Source organism: Scylla paramamosain, chromosome 15, assembly GCF_035594125.1.
Source record: "Scylla paramamosain isolate STU-SP2022 chromosome 15, ASM3559412v1, whole genome shotgun sequence".
Taxonomy (NCBI): domain Eukaryota; kingdom Metazoa; phylum Arthropoda; class Malacostraca; order Decapoda; family Portunidae; genus Scylla; species Scylla paramamosain.
In genome coordinates, this window is record NC_087165.1 from 14,228,512 (window position 1) to 14,251,011 (window position 22,500).

Consider the following 22,500-nt stretch of genomic DNA (forward strand, 5'->3'; position numbering starts at 1 on the left):
AAAATTATTTTTATTTCTATTAATTTACAGTATGTGTTGCTTTTTGGGTCATGGAGAGAGAGAGAGAGAGGAGAGAGAGAGAGAGAGAGAGAGAGAGAGAGAGAGAGAGAGAGAGGAGAGAGAGAGAGAGAGAGAGAGAGAGACCCTGGCGCCACTCCTTCATCCCATAGCGACCTACTGCCCCCTCCTTCCACTCCCCTTACAACCGTCACCTGGCAGGGTGTCTTGCAAAGGTGTGGAATAGCTGAAACTCGCGCCCCAACACACACATACACAATGAGGGAGAGATTCACAAGCCATTGGAGAGAGAGAGAGAGAGAGAGAGAGAGAGAGAGGAGAGAGAGAGAGAGAGAGAGGAGAGAGAGAGAGAGAGAGAGAGGAGAGAGAGAGAGAGAGAGAGGAGAGAGAGAGAGAGATCAGAACAGTAAGAAAACTAACAACGATAACAACAATAATAATAATAATAATAATAATAATAATAATAATAATAATAATAATAATAATAACAAGGAGAGAGAGAGAGAGAGAGAGAGAGAAGAGAGAGAGAGAGAGAGAGAGAGAGAGAGAGAGAGAGAGAGAGAGAGAGAGAGAGAGAGAGAGAGAGAGAGAGAGAGGACTGACGGTCTTAGCATCATTAATTCAAGCCTATACTGCCTACTTTCACTGTGCATAATGCCTGGTGTGGTTGGATGATTCTTTGCGGTTCATTTTCAGAAACAAAACACTTAACAAGATCAAAATGCTACAATTATATCAAATGAATGATACATAATTATAATGATTACTTTTTTTTTTTTTTAAGTTTAGTGTCTTTTACTACATAAATGTGTCCTTCCTTCTACAATTCGTATAGCTAGGGATTTGGTGCGGTAAGATGCCCATAGTATATGAATAATATGAACAGCTTGATTGACATTAGTAAACTGGTATAACGTGCAGAAAATAAGATATTTGTCGGTTTACTGAAGAACTAGGTACTATTTTTTCATACTTATTTGAAATTAATAGACTCCTGACATTGATAGAGTTGGGGACACGCTATAGCTGAGCATCTCATTGACCGATGAGTTTGTGGTGAATGCTATCCATTACTCCAGGACACAGGCTCACTGTGACATCCTTTTTTTCCTTTTTCAGTTTTCCTTAGGCACCAATTCATCGACCAACCAGAAGGAAGGATGAACAATTGCTTGAACAGTGTGCCGACCGCCCCAGACTAAATTCTACTCACAGGGCCTGCGGATTCGTAGCCAGCAGCCCCACTAGCCATTAGACCATGGAATCGCAAAATTTAGAAGAAATGATAGAATAAATGAAAAGGAATAGAGCAGAAAAGAACAAAATTTACATTTACTCACAAGTACCACATCTCCTTCATTCTGGACCAGAAGTATCCCACGTCGCCCACCTCCTCCCACATCACGCCCAGGGCACGGTGCCTTATCTTCTTCACCCATGGCAGGAAGGAGGCCAGCGTCACCACCACGTTGAGTGCCGTCACTAATGCCAGCAGGAATGGCAGCAAGGCATACTGCCGCACCCACGGCCGTACCCTACCCACATCCATCGCCTCGTATGCCTCTCTGCAGACTGAGAGCATCAAAACGTGTCTCACATTGGCTTATGGTTCACCAGCTTTGAATTTCTTGTACTAACCCAGAAACACTTTCGTTTTCCCCTTGTTACCTTATCACAAACATTTTATTCAGGTTTTGTAACTGGTACAGTGTACTTGCCTTAGGGCTGTGATAGAAATTACTGTGTAGAAAAATTATTGCAGCTTGTAATATATATGTTTCACTATCATGCTTGCATGGTAATCAAGTGCACATTTTACGTCTGGATACGCTACTGCTTGACCCTCAACCTTGCTTTGCCAACTTTCTACACCATCTGTTGCATTGTTTGTGATCACTTACTCCACGGAATAACTACATGTAACATCTTTATGGCAATAATGTGAACAACCAACAAACATATGGAATACTGCCTTCATATTCAGTACAAACCAAGAAAGGGAAAAGTGTTCTTTCTTTACTGCTAGGGAGAGATCTCCCACTGTTCTGACCAAGGTGACACCAGACACCACTGGTATCCCAAGTCACAACACTATATATATATATATATATATATATATATATATATATATATATATATATATATATATATATATATATATATATATATATATATATGTGTGTGTGTGTGTGTGTGTGTGTGTGTGTGTGTGTGTGTGTGTGTGTGTGTGTGTGTGTGTGTGTGTGTGTGTGTGTGTGTGTGTTGATTTTTTTTCGCGATGTTATTTTGGCACACTACGATTAAAAAAAAAGTGATTGTTGTTGTATGGTTTGAAATTCATCTCTATGATTTTTTTTTTAATTATTATTTCATTTTAATAAAGACGCCACTGTCCCATCAATACTCAACCCAATATTTACAAACAAGAATGTTATTATCTTGCTGGTGAAGTAATTTACAGCCCAATGTGCCACTACTGCTGAGGAAATAGTACAAAGTATAAAAGTACAAAATATAAACCAAATGTAATTGCCTTGAAAGTCTTCTTACTTTTCTCTCTTGTTACATGCACTCTGTTCACACAACTGAAAGATTCTCTCGTATACTTGTTCTTCACACATATCACATAACATTCTAAGTGTGTCAGTCATGTCTCCACGGGCTGTATGGAAAGCTAAAGTTAGCAAGTTCTGTTTCCTTCACCTATTCTCGAAATTCAGTCCTTTCAGACTTAGAACTAATTTACTTCCTCTATGATACATATCTTCTAAGAAGCCTTAATATCTTTCACCATGAATGGACACCATGTACTTGGGTAGCATATTCTAAATCAGATCAACAAGAACAACATATAAAGCTATAAAGTATGTTTTCATATAAGCAAACAAAATTAATGCCCTTATTAGTCCTAGAATTCTATTTGCCTAATTTGTTTTTGTTATGTGCTCAGAAAAGTTCAAATTAGATATCATCAGTGTCTTTCTCCATAAACACTTCATTTAACCTTCCATAGGTTATACATTCATGTTAATCCCTCTCCCAAACGCATGACCCCTGAAGTCATGTTATATACAATTTTGTTTCCACCATAATTGTTTAGCCGTATACAAAATGTAAAAGAACACTCTTCATTCCAACATATATTGATTTTTTTCATGTATTGTACATCTCGTCTTACAGCCTCTCGGTTTCAAGCATTGTTAGATTAGATAATAGTGTCAATTACATTTTTATATTCATACATGCTTTCTCATTCCCCACATACACAACCATCACATTTTCATTGCTATACGAGTTTTTTTTTTTTTTTTTTTTTAAGCCTTTCATCAGAAAAACATATTAGACATTGACAAAGCATTTCATATCACTGTTTAGATGCAAGCATTGTGGCATGTCAATGTGACGAGAAAACACACTGCAGGGGGCACTGTTGTGTGGTGTGATGTGGTGGTGAGAGAGAGAGAGAGAGAGAGAGAGAGAGAGAGAGAGAGAGAGAGAGAGAGAGAGAGAGAGAGAGAGAGTAGCAGTAGTAGTAGTAGTAGTAGTAGTAGTAGTAGTAGTAGTAGTAGTAGTAGTAGTAGTAGTAGTAGTAGTAGTAGTAGTAGTAGTGAGTGGAGAACCTTGGTCAGCCATTATGTTGTACAGTGTAATTCCGCTGCACAACAGTTCACAGGCTTAGCAACACTTGTAAGAGTTCCGTGTTAGTCACTTCACCTTGAGAATGTTGGCGTCTTGGTTCTCATTCACCTCTCACTTGTTTGTCTTCTCTCTCTCTCTCTCTCTCTCTCTCTCTCTCTCTCTCTCTCTCTCTCTCTCTCTCTCTCTCTCTCTCTCTCTCTCTCCTCCAGGTCATCCTCTACCTTGCCTGGTGGTGAGAGAAGCCCCTCATCAGTGTGTGTCTTGCAGTGGTGCCATACACACAGCGGGTAAGTGTGACAAACTGCATGTAACACACTCCAGCCTCTGCCTTTGTAATATTAATTGTGTCCAGTGAGGGGTTCTTCTGTGTTGTATAGTACGTAGTCATTAATAGTGCTTGGCTGCCCTCTCTAGCTATAATGACACCTCTCTCTCTCTCTCTCTCTCTCTCTCTCTCTCTCTCTCTCTCTCTCTCTCTCTCTCTCTCTCTCTCTCTCTCTCTCTCTCTCTCTCTCACACACACACACACACACACACACAAGTGGTAGTTAAGAGTCAATTAAAAAACATTTTTCATATTAGTTTCTCTTAAAAGCGAAGGGAATCAATCAGTCTCGCAGCGAAAGAGATGATGTGACAAAACCTAAAACACAAATGAATCTATATACCAGAAAATTTGGTTCTACTGCCCCAAAAATAAGAGCAATTCCGGACTTGCTGTGGCACAGGCAGTATCAAATGTCAGTTCTGGGTACAGGGAAAGCAATATCTACAGCGTCACTGGTATACCTGTCTCAGCCAAAACTTTCAAATACTTGCATACATTGGATGAAAACCCTATCAAGAGAGAGAGAGAGAGAGAGAGAGAGAGAGAGAGAGAGAGAGAGAGAGAGAGAGAGAGAGAGAGAGAGAGAGAGAGAGAGAGAGAGCAAGGTTTAACTTCAAAGGCAAGTGTGGTTTAACTTCAAAGGCCGCTTTCTCGAAATGCACTCAAAGGCCGCTTTCTCGAAATGCAGTCAATTACACTCTTGCTGACATCTTTCGCACTAATCAACCGATTTCCATAATTTTGTTGTTGCGATTTTACGTAAAATCTATATAATCGTTACCGAAACTTTTTTTTTTATCAAACTGAAAAAAAAATAATCAAAATAAAATAAAAATTATTCGAGTAATTTTTTTTTTTTTTTTTTGTATAATCAGTAATTTTACGAAGATTTTTTTAAAAAGTAGTTAGTAATTAAATCATGAAATTAAATGAAAGATTGTGTGATGAGTGAGTGAGTGAGAGTTTTCTGTTTACGGAAACAGAATAACTAGAGTGTAATTCGTCCTAAATACTATGAAAGAAACCGGGTGTGTCACAAGGAAGCTGCCCATGTGTTGAATATTACATTCAGGGGGAAAGAAATTCAAAGAATGTATGCTAAAGATATGGTTGTAATGTGTGTGTGTGTGTGTGTGTGTGTGTGTGTGTGTGTGTGTGTGTGTGTGTGTGTGTGTGTGTGTGTGTGACAAGGTCTTCAAGCCTTCACTTCAGCAAACATCCAGCAGCCTTGTGTTCTTTGGTCTAAATATTCGGGTCATCATTCTTGTATCACTTCCTCCCCTTAGGCTGGTGAGGCCAGTGAAAGGCTTAAGGATCAGCCGTCCCTCTTTCTCTTAAGTAACCTAAGTTTGTATACGGCTCTCCTTCAGATTTATGAGTAGCTAATTCTGTAATCCTGTTAAAAGCTCATAGTAGTCTTTCTCCTTAGAATGGCAAGTTAAGAGGTGTTACTTCTCTATCATTCTCTTTGAGTTGGCATATTTCTGCTTTGGAAGACTTTGATTTATCTCTATTATGAGATAAGGGAAAAGAATCCCACATCGCATTGCTCCTCCCTCTTTTACTCAGGTACCAGCATGTCTCCTGAAAGTCAGGAAGTGTCAGAAGATGCTCCTCATCCTCCCAATTTATTCATGCAGCGGCTGATGCATGAGGTGCCTTCCCTGCAAGATGCTCTCAGCCTTTACAACACTACCAAGGTTGGCACTAAACATCGTTTACAAAACAATAAGAACCACTATGCAGATTTTCATAATTTTGGAAACTTTCTGATGCACTGGAGATGTGCACTGCATGCTTATAAATTGACAAGTACCTTAAATATATATCCTCTCTGGTCTATGTTCAGGTTGCTGTGATGACATTTTATTCTCCAGAATAATATTCTTTTTGCAAGTGAGACATATTATTATTATTATTATTATTATTATTATTATTATTATTATTATTATTATTATTATTGATTCAAAACATTACTACCATAAAAAAAAAAAATAGTAACTGCAGATGTCTCTATCTGTCTGCATTTATGTTAATGTGGAGAGAGAGAGAGAGAGAGAGAGAGAGAGAGAGAGAGAGAGAGAGAGCAGGGCCGCCCCTCCCTAAACGGAGAACATACGCTGTGTGTAAGGCCTCATCTTCCATTTTGCACGAAGCGACGCATTTGCGCATATGCGCTACCGTGAGGCGTGCGTAGAGCACCAAATCAGCTCAAAGGAGAGAAGAAAGACCTATAATCTGACTCTGATCTGTTTATTTATTTCAGTCTAAAGTTATTTTTATTTAATATTTATTTATTTCGGGTTGAATTTTTTTTTCATCTGACTCATACTGCCAAATTACTGTATTTATACTTACAGTACATTTATTACTACTAATAAAAGGTTGTCAAGTTAAATGGCATGTTGTTACACGGTCATTTTGTACCTATGATACATTCAGAATGGGAAGAGATGGTGGGGGTGCCTCCAAATAAAATTTCGCTTAAGACCCTAATTTGGTCAGGGGCGGTCCTGAGAAAGAGATAAGAGTGTTTGCCTACCCCTTCCCCCCCTCCTCTCTCTCTCTCTCTCTCTCTCTCTCTCTCTCTCTCTCTGTGTGTGTGTGTGTGTGTGTGTGTGTGTGTAAACTATTCTTAAAATTTACAGAAGGACCACCACTATGTTGGTGCAGCCTTACATGCAGCAGAAGCTGGGTTGAGTATAGTGGCAAACACTGCCCTACCCCTAGCACACCCTCTGGTGAACCAGGTGGGGGGCTGGGGCACCCTGGACCAATGGGCTTGCCATGGACTGGACCGTGTAGAGGAGGCAGCCCCTATCATTACTCAGCCCACTAAGGAGGTGAGGAACTGTTTGAATTTGGTTAATTGATTTTCATTTTCCTTGGCACTGCAGTGGTTGCATGTTGCCAAACTCTTGGATATGGAGCAAAATTTAAGGATTTAAGAAAAAATAAATGGAACGTTTTGAGGATCAAGGGTTAGAAAGAGAGATAAGAGCTGACAGATAAGGTTATGGTGAAGGGTTTAGGAAGGATATAAAATATTTCAATGTATCAAGGATATAAATGATTAAAAGAATCATGGGCAATTAAGTATCAGATGTCAAGAATTTCAAAATGTGATAAAGAAAATTAAAGAAAATTTTGATGTAAGAAAATTCAATGGTATGAAAAGAAAAATTGCTAGGATGATTAACTCTAAAGTTTTAGAGAGAAAAGAAAGAAAAAAAAATAGGAAAAAAATTTGGCATAAGGAGAAATCCCACCTTATATTTTCATTCATCCAATGAAACAACTCATGCTCGGGCTACTTCCCTCAGATGTTAATATTATGAATGTATGGAAAAGAGTCAATTAGGAGTGTTAGAGACAGTACAGAGAATGTTATTCATGCATTTATGAACAGCAGAATAGATGTGTAGATGTTTAGAATAGGTGTTTCTTGTGAGACTGTTTGCTGTGAGACAGGTGAAGAGGTAAATATGTGCTTTGGGCATTTACTGATTTAAAGACCACATGTCATGGGAAGGTGTTGTTTCGAGATTGTATAACTTATTCAAGGTGCTAAATTATTAAAGAATGTGGAAAGTTTTAATATGAACAATGAGACGTTTTCAAGAGGGAAGGAATGTAAGTGGCTTCATTACACAAGTAACACTCATGCAGTGGATAGTGATGATCAATCTGCTCACTTCTCCCTTTAGAGGTGCCAGGATTTTAACAGCCTTTAATTTAGTCAGAGAATGTCTATGAGTATTTACTTAGTTGTATTTAACTTGTGGTTTACAGGAGGGGAGTAATCTCATAGTATCCTGTCTCTATATCTATCCAGTTTGGTCTTAAAAGCATGGACAGTTACAGCATTGACAACATCTTCACTGAGTTCATTCCATTTGTTCATACTTCTGTGAGAAAAACTATACTTCTTGATGTCTCTTCTACAGTTAACTTTCTTCAACTTCTTACTGTGTCCCCTGTACTCTGTCTAAATTTATAAAACATTCTTTGTCTACATTTCCCATACCATTTATCATTCTATAAATGTTTATTAAATCTCCTCTCTCTTTCTCCTATTTTCAAGGGTAGGAATTTCCAACATTCTTAATCTCCCTTCATAGGTCGAATTTCTCAACTCCAGAACCATCTTAGTGACTGCTCTTTGTACTCTTTCCAGTTTTATAATATTCCTCCTTGTATGAGGAGACCACACCACTGCCACATATTCCTATCTTGATGTGTGTGTGTGTGTGTGTGTGTGTGTGTGTGTGTGTGTGTGTGTGTGTGTGTGTGTGTGTGTGTGTGTGTGTGTGTGTGTTGTCTTAGCTCTATGCCCTTTGAGGGGATGTTGGCCAGGTATATAGATTACTTAGCATTACAGTACTGTTATTAGTGAATAGAAAATTGTTAGTAATCTTACTGGTTATTATTTTTCTCCTGTGCAGATGATGAACAAGACCCATGCCCTTGTACTCAAGACCATTGCTGGACAAAGAGAGGGCACGCTGCACCCCATCCCACTATCTACCCTGTCTGATGCCCTGACACTACGTGCACTAAACACTGTGAGTTTTCACTTTCATAAGATGACAATGATTCTCTGGTATAATTTTTCCACCATTTTTCCACAACTTTTCATATTTATATTTTACAAAATTACAATGTGTTTATCTACTCACCTCTTATTTCCCTCCATTTTCTTCTCCCTGTCATTATCATCTTCAGTGGAATCAGCTCATATTTTCACATTTCATGGTAATGCACTTCACTTTTGAGAGCCCATAATGCCAAAAATCTCCTAGTCTGTCTGTCATGTCCTCAAACAGCAATGACACCAATCTGTGGGATAAAACTAACGTCATACAAAATAAAGTGGTCAGTCTGAGCTGAAAAACAGTGAGATTTCAAAAATCAAATTTGTATTAAAGTGATCTGCAAAAAAATTATTAAACAAGAAGCAGTGGTGATGGCATGTAGATTTCCTTCCATGGTTGTGTTCTTTTCTTTGCTGTAAATAACTGACTAAAAATGTAAATAAGTTGTAAAAAAAATTTCTACTACAACATGGCAAACTAAAAACGCAAACAATCACAAGAGTTATCACAGGTTCATTCACAGTAATTAATCACAGAATTACTATTGTGTTATTAAATGGATGACTTGGTTTTTGGTACAAAGGATTTCTTAAACCTGCCCATGTGTTGAGGAGGCAGAGTAACCTTCTGCCAAACCAAAGGAATAATATATATTAAAGGAATATATATGAAAGGAATAGTATAAATGAACAATGTTGAAGAATGATACAAGTATTTCTTGTCTTCATAGTTTCTTGAATGGTATACTTCACCTTTGTTTACCACTCAGGATATTGTGCAAACCATATTTTGGCTCACACACACACACACACACACACACACACACACACACACACACACACACACACACACACACACACACACACCATACAGATTAAAGTACAGTCATGCCTACTAATTTCTCCCCCACCCTTGGAAACAGGAATCAAGGCCAGTCAGTTCTGGGAATTTGCTCAAACAAGCCATCCTCTCTGTCCCCTCACATACATGGATGTTTGGGTTGCTTCATACAATATTTACACCAGAGAAAAGGCAGATGGAATAGCTTATTTGAGCAAGTGCCTAGAACTGACTAGCCTGGAATCTAGCTTCCAAGGTGGTGAGAAATTAGTAGGCACAACTACAGTATACATAATAAACATGCAAGATATTTAGTAAAATGGCTATACTCATAAAAATGAAAACATATAAAGCCATATAAAGCATTTTGCAGTGATGTTAAAATATAATTCTGAATTGGTGACAGGCAAGGGTGGTGGCAGGGACTCAGGCAGGGATGGCAGTGGTTGGGACTGCTCACCGCCTACTAGACAAGGCTAACACCATCGTGGACACCATACTGCCTGTAGAGAAGTGGGACCATGTTGTGCTTGACCATGGTGAGTATGTGGGCATGGGAGGATATACATTCTACTGTCAAAAATATGAGGTGACTGAGGATTTAAGAAAAATACTACAAAGGATCAAAGGCATGAAGAGAGAGTGAATAGAAGATATAGAGATTTAATGAAGGAAATAAAGGAGTTCCTGATCACGAACTGACTGTTTTGAAGTGGCTAGTGAGATTGCTAAACATAATATTAATGAGTAATATGGTGCTGACTAACAGAAATGCTTCATTTGTATAACAATGAGGGTTTCAAATATGATTGTGCCAAATCTAGGGACCTCTCTTGAGTGTTAAGAGTAAGGTTTATGGTAAAATGTTGATCAAGACAGCTAGAGATACAGGTTTTAGGGAAAGGACAGGATGCATTAACCAAATATCTGCTGTGAGACAAGTGTGTGGAAGTATTTAGCAAAAGGTTGGGATTTTTAAGGTGGAATTCATGTAATGTGAGAAAGCAAGGTAGAATAGATAGAGAATAGCTGTAGACTCTTTTGACATTCCATGGCCTATGAGCTATATTATTAAGAGGTGTCAAAAATTTTCATGGGAACAGATGTGCTTGAGTTTGAAGTTGAATTAATGGTTTCTTGTTCAAGTGCAGTTATAACAAGGATGTATGGTGTCCCATTTGTTGCTTAATGTTTACAAGGATGGTGTTGTATGTGACTATAAGAATGTTAGAGGTTTAAGTCTGAGAGATGTTGATAGTAAAAAGTGGAATCTAAATCAGTTGCAATGGCATCAGAGATTGATTCTTGAGATTAAAACAGTAATTGGTAAAAGAATTTGGAAATGTGTGAAAGAAAAAAAATTGAATGAATAAAAGTACTATTTAAATAATGAGGCATATGAGGATGATGAATGATTGGATGAATAATATCTTGAATGTGAAGTTGTTTGAGGAGGTACCTAGGATTGCATGTTACTCTGGATAAAGCAATTGATGCAGAGGTGAAGTTTAGGGTGAGTAAATCAAGTAAAGTGCAAGGAGTTTAGATACCGATCAGATGGAATGGGCAGAATCATACTTTGCTTGGCTGTGTGCCCTCCAGATGGACGTGGGGGAACCTTTGGGGTACGAGTTGTTGTGCTGAAGGACAAGTGTCGTAGGCGGATGAAGGCCAAGATAAGTGACAGCCTCCATGTTACTGCCAATCAGCCGCTGAAGCCTGACGACCTGGACATCACTCTGGGGCACTTGGTGAGTAGTTGCGTGGTCAAGTGGCATCATGGAGAAGGCAGTGCCATCATTCTTAACCAACTGTTATTTGCCACTGTGTGTTATAAAGTCACTCCCAAATGTGGTTGCACTCCTGTAATCTTGTTCAGCTCCAAAATGCTTAATCCAGATAATCTGCCTATCCATAAACAAATAACTACCATGGAAGAGTATAGAACTACAGGGAAGGAGACAATGAAAATAAAAGTGAGGAATGGGCAAAGACAAAGCTAACACACAATATTTTAACATAATCATATCTAACATAGGGGATCAGTTTGCCTCCAAGTCATACTGTAACCTTGCTCAGCTAATGAAGTGCTGCTCATTGGTTGAATGAGATATGCCATGCTGCTGCTAGTCATTCATCTTTTCATATGATAATGGTTGATATACAAATAAAGTTACTTGTACCTACAAGCCCCTGGAAGTTCCACATTACTGATTAGTAAACACTTCCATGGTGTGTAACCTGCAGAAACTGTGGTTAACTTGACTGGAGTGTTAGGCCTTATCACATCAGTAGATGAGAAATTGGTGGCCACGTACAGTAAGTAGTGTATCAATTTTATCTAACACAACACCTTATTCAAACACATTTGTCTATTACCACTGGTCTTGTATGTGCAGGTAAGGGTGATTTTCTCATGTGTAGATCGAGGCTTGCACACCTTCACTACATAACAAATTCAGTCCTCCATCTCTAATGTAATGTTCAATTCTGACCAAGAAAAGATTTCTAAATGACAAAATATGATACTGCACCCATCGCTCTCCATTAAACACTAATCATTTACACTTACACTCAAGCATACACCATGAATGCATTTCCACAGGTAAACAAATTGTAATTATTTGACTGGACAGTTGAGCATAACATCTAAAAACAGAGGAGAGCTGTCTCATGTATCACACTGCCAGTTTTGTTGACTTTCATTGTACATAGATGGAAAACTGTAGATGATGCATATTTTTTTTCTTTTATATGATAATAATTAATTGACCAGATGTTTAAAACCAACAAAGATGGTGATCATATTTTAGTGCCTCTGCATTTAGTACATGTTAAATTATGCTTTCATACATCTACCAATAAAATGTGATATTTACTAATGTCTTTGCTTACTTTCTTTATTGAGGTTGAAATATCCCAGTGATCTGTTAATAAATTTATTTCTTTTCTTGTTTTCAGATTGAACTTGCACGTCGCTTGATGATTGACTGGCAGACAAATTTAAGCCAACAAATCTATGCCAGCAGGATCTTTCAACACACTAAAACTTGTTGTACTGTTGGTCTGGAATGGATGAATGTCATTCTTTCAAGTTTTCAAGCAAGGGCAGGGACAGTTTGGGCTTTGGTGACTGACAGGGCAGGAAGGGTGCAAAATATTCTGTTCTCAGGTCCAGCTGGACCAATGTTAAAAGGTGGTGTGGGAATGGCAAGTGATGCTGGGAAGATGGGTATGGAAATGACAAAGAATGGAGTAGATATTGTGACTGCTGTGATGAGATATAACATCTTATTAATGAGAAGCACTATATTAGTTGTGGATGAGATGGTAAGGGGCAAGGTAAAAGAGGTGAAGCACTGTAGTGTGGATGTGATGGGGAGGGTAGCTAAGAGAGGTAGCTCAGTAGTCATTGGCGGAGTATGTGCAACTAAAAATGCTGTGACTAGCACAGCACAAGCTAGCCTTACTACAGTAGCAATAATATTTGGTACAGCACAGCATGTGGCCACTGGTGTGGTCAGCATGGGTGGGTCAATAGGGAGGCAGGGAGTGAATGTGGTTAGGAATATTTGGGGTGCTAACACCAGGATCCTGTTGAGAATCTGCACCACAAGTCAAAAATTCCTACCAGGAAGCAAGTACTTCCCCTACTTGAACTCACTGATTGGGGTTCCATACATCTGGATCAATGATGCCTCCTGCCATGACACACAGCAGCAGCATCAACTGCAGCACCCACAAGCTCCTAGCACCACTCCCATCTCTTCACAGGGCACACAAGAAACCCCACTTGTCTTAAAGGTTAGTCATGGCATGTCTGTATCTTGCTGATCTCAGGTCATACCAATGAATATGAATATGATTATGAAGTCTCTCTCTCTCTCTCTCTCTCTCTCTCTCTCTCTCTCTCTCTCTCTCTCTCTCTCTCTCTCTCTCTCTCTCTCTCTCTCTCTCTCTCGGCCTAGCAGTCAGATTAAGACCACTTTGAAAATGGAATAAGATTAAAGACCACTTTGAAAATGGAATAAGATTCCACGTGTCTACATTGTTTGCACTAAGCATAGAACATCAGGCTCACTTTCTATTAAGCAATCACTTTCCTCCAGTTTATTTAATACTACTCTGTCAACATTAGCATATATTATTTTTAACATCTTGTCTTTATATCCTACTGTGTGTGTATTTACCTAGTTGTATTGTACAGGGTCCAAGCTAATGCTCATTTGTCCTGTCTCCATATCTGCAGTTAATCTTTTTTTTTCTTTAATTTGCTCACACTAACAGCTATAACCACCTCCTCACTTAAACTATTCCAGAAATCAATGCTTCGATAAGGCAAACTATATTTCATGATGTCACTGAGACACTTATTCTTCTTAATCTTTTTTGTATGTCCACTTGTACATCTTGTTCCCTCATCCACATGCATCTCCAAAACTTGTCTTTCTACCTTCTCCATATGATTTATTAATTTGTACATTGTTATCAAGTCTCCCCTTTCTCTTCTCTCTTCCAGTGTTATTAATCTCATTTCTTTCAGTCCCTCTTCATAAGCCTTTTTCTTCAATTTTGACACCATCCTCATTGCTGTCCTCTGTATTCTTTCCAGTTTCTTTATATTCTACTTCCCGTGTGTGTGTGTGTGTGTGTGTGTGTGTGTGTGTGTGTGTGTGTGTGTGTGTGTGTGTGTGTGTGTGTGTGTGTGTGTGTGTGTGTGTGTGTGTGTGTGTGTGTGTGTGTGTGTGTGTGTGTGTGTGTGTGTGTGTGTGTGTGTGTGTGTGAATGCTTGCTGTAAAGAGCATAGGAGGGTTCATAACTTTATGAGATCATTACTAAACACAAAGGGGTGCTCTACTTAAGTCCTGGATGAGTGGTGCCACCAGCCCTATGCTAGTTCTCACATTAAATATAAAACAAAAGCAAAAAAAAAAAAAAAATATATATATATATATATATATATATATATATATATATATATATATATATATATATATATATATATATATATATATATATATATATATATATATATATATATATATATATATATATATATATATATATAAAATCTTTTGTTACCTCTGACCTTGACATTTTTTTTCAAATTAAACTCGGCATCAACCAATGCAGCAGTGCTCACTGCCTCCAACAACCACTTCTACAGTAGTCAAGCCAGTGGAAGACCTTCAGTCTCTCCTTTTGGACACATACCATGTGCCACCCAGGATATATTACAAACTTTATTTTGTGGGTAAACTATAACAGGAATCTCTCAATAACCTACGGACCATTTAAGGTGGTAGGGATGGGACTGCAAGAAAATCCAGTATCCTAAGTCACTGAAGTAGCAGCCGTGCCAATGGCAATAGTGACACCAGCAAACATGACAAGATTTTCTCTACACCATAACAGAAATGAGAGAGCACAGCTGAATCCTGTTCACTTTCTACATTAATCTCTCTGTCTGAGTCATACATTTATAAAGATAACTATGATGGGGGTATCAAGAAACCTCTCCAGGGTATGAAGACTTGATCAGTACACTCCACTCCCCTGAAAACCTGATCCAGATCATAAAGGATGCAAAACTCTCCCACTATGCTAAATGGATGCCTATGGTGCTTCACTAAAGACACCACCAATAAAACTGCTTGTTCTAGGTTAGTAATGTAAACATTTGGCAATAAGAACTATTGAAATTCAAGTTGATAGTTTGGCTATTTCATTGAAGAACCTGACGTTGATTATACTCAAGTAAAATCTTGATAGTCGGCATGTCATATTACCTTTTCTTACAGAAAAATACTGAAGTTGGCACTATACTGATCTCAGAAAACACCTGTGTGAACAGGTGTCAGCATGTGGCATGCTCACTTACTACACACAGTGGCCAGTATTAAGTTTGATGGAGCAAGTATTATTGACTGAAAGCAGCAGGAATCTTGAATTCCCATTCAACAACTTGTACAGCAACCAAAAAAAAAAAAAAATTATAATAGCAACAAATGAAGCAGCAGCCACATCCAATCCTGCATCCTTTTTTTTTGCCATCATTGTATGAAATTCCATTAAGTCATTTAGTCAATAGAATATCTCATATTTCCTTAATGAACATCTTTATAAATATTATGAGCTTGATTGTAAATAAAACTTTTAGATAGCATTCAAGTGTTTACTTGCAGCCTCAGAGCAGGGTGAGAGAGAGAGAGAGAGAGAGAGAGAGAGAGAGAGAGAGAGAGAGAGAGAGAGAGAGAGAGAGAGAGAGAGAGAGAGAGAGAGAGAGAGAATCAATTTACATGCTGTCACTTACATAACTCATTTAACAGGCATTTCAAAGGTCTGTAACCAGTCTGGATGAGTTGCCTGACACACACACACACACACACACACTTAAAACAAATAGGACATGGAAGGAAGTTCAAAGCAATCACTTGCACAAGAGACAAGTTTAGCTTTCATAAAAAAAAGTGTAGAAGCATGGACTGGACTGGAGGAGGAAATGGTTTATGCAAGGAATACTCATGATTTTAAAGAAAAGTTGGATAATAGATGTTGTAAATGGGCCAGTACAAGCACTGCTCCTTTCCTGTATGTCACAAGTAGAAAAGTACAACTAGGTAAATAAACATATGCACACACACAAAAAAAAAGTAAAATAAAAATAGATTAATAAATAAATAAATAAATAATAATGATAATAAAATAAAATGAAATAAAAATGCAGACACCTGAACAAAGAATTTAAAGTTCTTCAAACAGGAACCACTGTCCTGCACCTCAGTGTATCAACTTTGATTATTTCCATTACTCCACAAACTGTACAACTTTTCAAAACTTTGTGTTCCCATAAAAGAACTTAATTAAATTTATATCTGATATCCTTTCCTAATAACCAATACTAATTAGTCTTCCAGATAACTATGTAATCACATACATGATTAACTAGACAGCAAGGGAATAAAAATGAACAAGTTTATCTTATTTCTTTCCAGTCACTAGAGGATGCATCAAAACTCATCAAGGAACACATGAACATATTGCTACAACTGAAAGAAGAAAAAGAGGAAAAGGAAGGAATAAAGAAAGAGAATGAAGAATTGAAAGAAGATTTGGAGCAAATGAATGGCAGTGACGAGGACAATAGCGATGAACACGAACAATACTTGCCTCTTGAAGAAGAATATCTATAAAAACTTATCACAATCACCATTACCTTTTTATTAACTATGTAATTACCAATTAGTTTTAGTTAGCTTCATTCACAAATCATCTTTGTTTTCACATTTCCAGTTCCAGTTCTCCTGCCTGCATGCCAGTCATACAGTCACTGAGAACACCCTAGGTAAGGTATTTTTCTGGTAAAATAATGAGTGAAAAATTAAACAAACAAAACCCTTCAGAGGACATTATTGTAGCCATACATTAATTTAGGCCTGTAAATTCAATTTTGGATGTCATTCAGTACTGCAAAAGTGTGTGTGTGTGTGTGTGTGTGTGTGTGTGTGTGTGTGTGTGTCTATGTGTGTGTGTGTGTGTGTGTGTGTGTGTGTGTGTGTGTGTCTATGTGTGTGTGTGTGTGTACATTAGAATACTCTTATGTACACACACACACACACACACACACACACACACACACACACACACACACACACATGCCAGTGTTGTGACACCCAAATTAAATTTACAGCCCTAACTTGTTTTTTTAGTATGTGTGTGTGTGTGTGTGTGTGTGTCTAGTTTTTTTTTTTTTTTTTTTTTTTTTTAGCTGATGTGCATATCACATTTGTATTTCCCCTCTTGTTAGTTTCAGATACCTGTGCTTCTGTAGTAAAAATTGTACCTTATCACTCAATTATCTCATGTTCCTCAACCTTTGTCTCTCATTGCCCCCTCAGTAACAAGGCTGTATCTATTCTTTCCACTGGGTGTGTTTACCTGTAGTTGTTTTCAAGTTGTGACATAGTAGTGTAGGTAAAGAGCTGTGTTTGCACTGTCCTGTCTACATGATTATTATTGCTGTTATTATGGTTATTATTGTTATTATTATTATTATTATTATTATTATTATTATTATTATTATTATTATTATTATTTATTATTATTATTATTATTATTATTATTATTATTATCCATATCTATTTTCATTTTTAAGCTCTTCCATGGATTATTTTCCATTTATGTGTGTGTGTGTGTGTGTGTGTGTGTGTGTGTGTGTGTATATTTGCCTTGTATCTATCAAGTTGTAACATACAGGAACATTGCCATGCTCATACTGCCCTGTCTCCATATCTACTTTTATACAACCTCACTTTAAATTTGAGGTTTTGGCTGGACCATTTCTTTCTGTGAATCATTTTGTGTTTCTATTCACATATGTGGAAGACTATTTCTTTATGCCCCTTTTGTGTATGTGTGTGTGTGTGTGTGTGTGTGTGTGTATGTGTCATACACTCCAGTCCATAAATGAGAGATCTGAATGTTCAGTTATACTCATCCCTTTTTGAGATACATTAATGAGCACTTATTATAAGACAGCAGACAGACACGGCTCTAGAGTTGTTGTACATCATGCTTTGTTATTACAAGACAATGTTGGTGATAGTTTGTGTTTTCATAAATTATGGATAGATGAAATACATTTAAATAGTTATTTACCTTTGTTAATCCTTAATGTGGTACATATAAATTAATAACAAAAGACCAGAGGAAAGACGTTTCTTCTCCGAAACTGATAGGAGTGTAATGTGAAAATGTGCAAAATGCATAGTTTAGAATATTTAAATTATGCACTACAATGAAGATGGTTTTTGTATCAAAACTAACTTAAGTCTAAGATACATACCATTCAAAAATATTAGTCAAGAAAACACAATATGTTTAACAGAAACAAAATTAAACCAGACCCTCCACTGATACATTTAACCAGTGTGAACAAAACAACAGAAAAAATAGAGAACAACAATGGAGCTGGAATAAAGATACTGACAAGAAATAATAAAAAATAATATGAACTTGTAATATCAGATAAAGATGAATTTATAAGTGTATATAGGTGTTACAACACAGAAAGCTTTGATCATTCTTGCTACACTGACTACATATTTGTCATCCACGACAGGTCTATGAGTATTCAAAATTCTAGCAGAAATAATTGAGAGGCACCAGGGCGATGGTGCAAAAATCAAAAGATATATATGAGAAAATAATATCAATGCAAGTCTTCAACACCTACTGAGAATGGAGATATTCAGAAGCAAGGGCAACAGGAAGTCAGTAGAATAGCAGACTCACTAAATCAATAGATCTAACGCAAAATTAACAATTGACACGGTATATTAAGTAAATTAAAAGGGGAGAAGCAATGGATGAACTATACTATTAACCACAAATGAAAATTAAATTGAAAACGTGGAATATAGACCGTCTCTGGTAAATTGGATTGTAAAATATGACAAATGTTTGAAGCAAACTAAATAAAAGAATAGAGAAATTCAACGTGTAGCTACAAATTCATAAGGTAATACAGACCTAAACTGGAGAGAGAGAGAGAGAGAGAGAGAGAGAGAGAGAGAGAGAGAGAGAGATTCTTTTGTACTCACGCGCTGTTATGTCATACTTATAACGTGACGGCGTGATGGTGGTGGCAGTTTGTTGTAGTGGTATGTGCGTAACAGCAGCAGTAGTAGTTGTATTTGTTGTAGTGGTATGTACGTAACAGCAGCAGTAGTAGTTGTATTTGTTGTAGTATATAGTACGTACCAACAATAGTATGTAATACGTAGTGGTGATAAGTAACATGACTAGTGACACCGGTAGTTATGTACTCTGTAGGCTACAATGGGAGCGTGGAGGGTGGGGTGATGGCACTTACCTTCTTATATTGTCCACCGACAAAGACCAACTCGTGTCGCCAGTTGTCGTCTCATCACATCACCACTGGAACAAATCTTACAGCCATAACAGACGTATGGTTAAAGGGAACACAAACAATAATGAAATGTGTTACGTCGCATTTCAGTTCTTTTACTTCACACTGCAAATATCAAACCAACCACAGTATCGATCTTTGATGCATCTGAACACACAATTGTTTTTTGCATGGGCAAGTATCAAGAAAGGCTCAGAAACAACCAAGAACTTGCTTAGTAGAATCATGGGAGAAAAAAAAAAAAAATCTGACACGCGGCTTTTTTTTTTTTTTTTCGGTCTCTACTATCTACAGTGTTGGAGATCTGGTAGGAAAGCGTGGTTTTCGGGTGGGGAAAGCTAAAACAGAGGCAAATACTGTCTCCTACCACCAAAAATAGGAAACTGCCTACTACTGCTTCTGTTCTTGTGATGGCCGCCATGTTCTAGATCTTGCTCTTGCTGTTAGCACCCTAACCTAACTAAACCTAACCTAACTAGACCTAACCAACTAAACCGGTAAATATGAAATAGAGCAGCAACGGCAGTAGACAACTTCCTGCTTATTTTTGGTGGTAAGAGGCGGTATTTGGCTTTATTTTAGCTTTCCCCAACCGAAAACCCCGCTACTCCCCACGCTGTAGGGGGTAGGAGACGAAAAAAAAAAAAAAAGAAAAGAAATAGGGCCGCGTGCCTCTTCTTAATATTTACCAAAAATCTTAGCACTTTAATGCGATGACAGTCATCTCGCTTCACGACTTCAAATATTTTATTGCTTGCACTAATATAATCATACCACTACTATCTTCCGGAATTCTTCACGCATTCATAAGGTAGAACGCACACTTCGTTTTAGCACGTGCAACACACACACACACACACACAGACACACACACACACACACATCACATCACATAAATGTCGCAAACAACACTTAACAACACAAAAACAACAACAAAAACAACAACAAAAACAACAACAAGTCAACATAATCACCTACATAAACAAGAGTGTACAAAAATAACTACCTAAATGCAGAAAACAGTCACGACAAACATGTCCCTATCCACACACGCGCACCCACCCCCTCTCCTCCAGGCTGCCACTGATTATCATCGCACAGAAAGTTGGAAGATTCAGCAGCCGATACCAGAAGCCGTAACGACTCAACGACAATACCACGTGATGAGGAGCCCTGCCAATCACCTGCGATCTTTGGGGAGTCGCTTGGCCAATCAGTTGCCATCTAGGGGTGTGGGTGCGAGAGGTAGTCTGCCCCACACGGCGTTAATGGGAGAGAGAGAGAGAGAGAGAGAGAGAGAGAGAGAGAGAGAGGAAGGGAGGAGGGGGGTCGATATACCTAGTTTGTTTCGTTTCTATTTACGAGGCTTTGAACCCGTAACACTCTCTCTCTCTCTCTCTCTCTCTCTCTCTCTCTCTCTCTCTCCGTCGTTAGTCATGTTAGATGTTGTTCTGTAGATACAAAGACACGTGATTTATCAACTTAACACACACACACACACACACACACACACCACAAGGCACAACTATGGAGTATGGGTTCATTATGTATCTGACAAGGAGGAAGACTTAGGAGTACCATGCAAATGAAAAGGAAAAGAACGCCTGTAACCTGCTTTTTATAGAAAATATGAAAGAAGATTTAAGACCAATTATCAGTGACAAACTATCACTGGAATATGGCGTAAATGGAAGGGTAAGGGACTGTATAACCAATCAGTAAACAAGAGATTAGCTTTTCATTACATCAGTGGGATAAAGGTAAAGAAGATACATACACCAGGAGAGCATGGAGCAGTAGTATGGCATTCGCGCTAAAATAATAATGATAATGACGATGATAATAATAATAATAATAATAATAATAATAATAATAATGATAATAATAATAATAATAATAATAGTGTGTGTGCGTGTGTGTGTGTGTGTGTGTGTGTGTTTAATAAAAAAATATAAAGAGTGATAGAGAGAAAGAGATCAATTGTGTAAGCCTTCCGCTGCCAGTGTGTGATAGCAATCTTATAGTGTAGTACAACAAACGAAAATGAATTATTAGCATCTTGTGTAACTGTCACCTTGCAGGGAGTAAGACAGACAGATCGATCTATAGACAGACAGGTAGACTGACTACAGTACGTACTGACATTAATTATACAACTAGAGACAGTAAAAAATATATATTTACTTATAAATATATAATACGAGGAGCACTACATTTGTCTGTCTGTCCATCAACTAAGAACGTCGAGTTCGGGAATAAATCTAGCACCTATTAACGCGGAAAGATGACGGACATCTATCCGACAATTATACAAGCAAGTCTGTGAAAATTTATAAAAATGTGATGTACAGTGAAGAGGAAAAACGTGGATGACTTTTAAAGAGCAAGGATGAGCGAGGAGGGGAACTGGGAGAGTGAAGAGGAGGAGGAAGAAGAGGACACGTAGCTAAAGGAAGGATGGGGGAAAGGAAAGGAGAGGTGGAGGGCTCACTTCACCCTTCTCCCCTCTCTCTCCTCCCCTCCGCTTCGCATCCCAAGCACCATCAGTGGCCGCCACGCACCGTGACCACACCTGGACCACAACACCACTTGGCCGCGACTTCGGTTTCTGCTTAGCACTTAACGTCACTTCCCCTCTCGCCTCTCCGACCATTTCTCCTCCATGTCTCTCCCTTTTTCTCTCACAATTTCCTTTTTGTTTTGTCCTACACTTCCTCTTTCTGTTGCGCCGTCAGGTAAGCAAAGCAGAAACATTACACCGAACATAATTGTAAAGTGATATTATAAACTACCAAGAGAGAGAGAGAGAGAGAGAGAGAGAGAGAGAGAGAGAGAGAGAGAGAGAGAGAGAGAGAGAGAGAGAGAGAGGGGGAGAGAGAGACAATTCAGGTCACTGGCGAAGGAAACGGAGGCGGCTCCAGCGTGACGCCCCACCGCTGGATCGACACCACCTGATTTTCCATGGCAGACAAATTGCACGTATTAAGCGAATTTTTGAGCGTTCTTCATTAGAGGTTAGGGAACGCGGCGTAAAAGTGAGAAATTAATGGCAGTTTCACTCAGCTGCGGTGTGCGATATGGTAGAGAAGGAGGAGGAGGAGGAGGAGGAGGAGGAGGAGGAGGATATAGGACTACTTTTTTCTTTAAGG

The 22,500-nt window shown here is 38.3% G+C and overlaps 3 protein-coding genes across 6 annotated transcripts in view; 1 reads left to right on the forward strand and 2 right to left on the reverse strand.

Annotated features, from left to right (window-relative positions):
- LOC135107488 (type I iodothyronine deiodinase-like) overlaps positions 1-1,627 on the reverse strand; it is a 24,030-nt gene extending 22,403 nt beyond the window's left edge. Inside the window, exon 1 of the mRNA XM_064017407.1 lies at positions 1,359-1,627. Coding sequence (XP_063873477.1) covers positions 1,359-1,600 — 242 coding nt within the window. The 5' untranslated portion in view covers positions 1,601-1,627. The remainder of the gene's footprint in view (positions 1-1,358) is intronic.
- The window catches only part of LOC135107485 (pancreas transcription factor 1 subunit alpha-like), an 83,903-nt gene continuing 62,855 nt past the window's right edge, over positions 1,453-22,500 (reverse strand). The window contains exons 5-7 of one of the 2 annotated variants that reach the window (XR_010271791.1): positions 19,295-19,359; positions 8,665-8,824; positions 1,453-1,590 (exon numbers count right to left, since the gene is read on the reverse strand). Coding sequence is in view for 1 of the 2 variants with exons in the window: in XM_064017403.1 (XP_063873473.1) it covers positions 19,349-19,359 (11 nt within the window). In the remaining variant the exon portion in view is untranslated. Of the gene's footprint in view, positions 1,591-8,664; positions 8,825-18,211; positions 19,360-22,500 lie in introns of those variants that run through there. The other variant, XM_064017403.1, reaches the window with a different exon arrangement.
- LOC135107484 (uncharacterized) lies at positions 3,809-18,073 on the forward strand. 3 transcript variants are annotated; one of them, XM_064017398.1, is made up of 8 exons: positions 3,809-3,944; positions 5,555-5,685; positions 6,634-6,828; positions 8,431-8,550; positions 9,827-9,959; positions 11,023-11,171; positions 12,382-13,224; positions 16,416-18,073. In XM_064017398.1, exons 2-8 carry the CDS (start codon positions 5,563-5,565, stop codon positions 16,611-16,613), a joined length of 1,761 nt encoding a protein of 586 aa, XP_063873468.1. In that variant the 5' UTR covers positions 3,809-3,944; positions 5,555-5,562; the 3' UTR covers positions 16,614-18,073. The 3 variants fall into 3 exon arrangements, with proteins under 3 accessions (XP_063873468.1, XP_063873469.1, XP_063873470.1); XM_064017399.1 differs by lacking the exon at positions 16,416-18,073 and adding an exon at positions 14,554-15,083; XM_064017400.1 differs by lacking the exon at positions 16,416-18,073 and adding an exon at positions 14,720-15,083.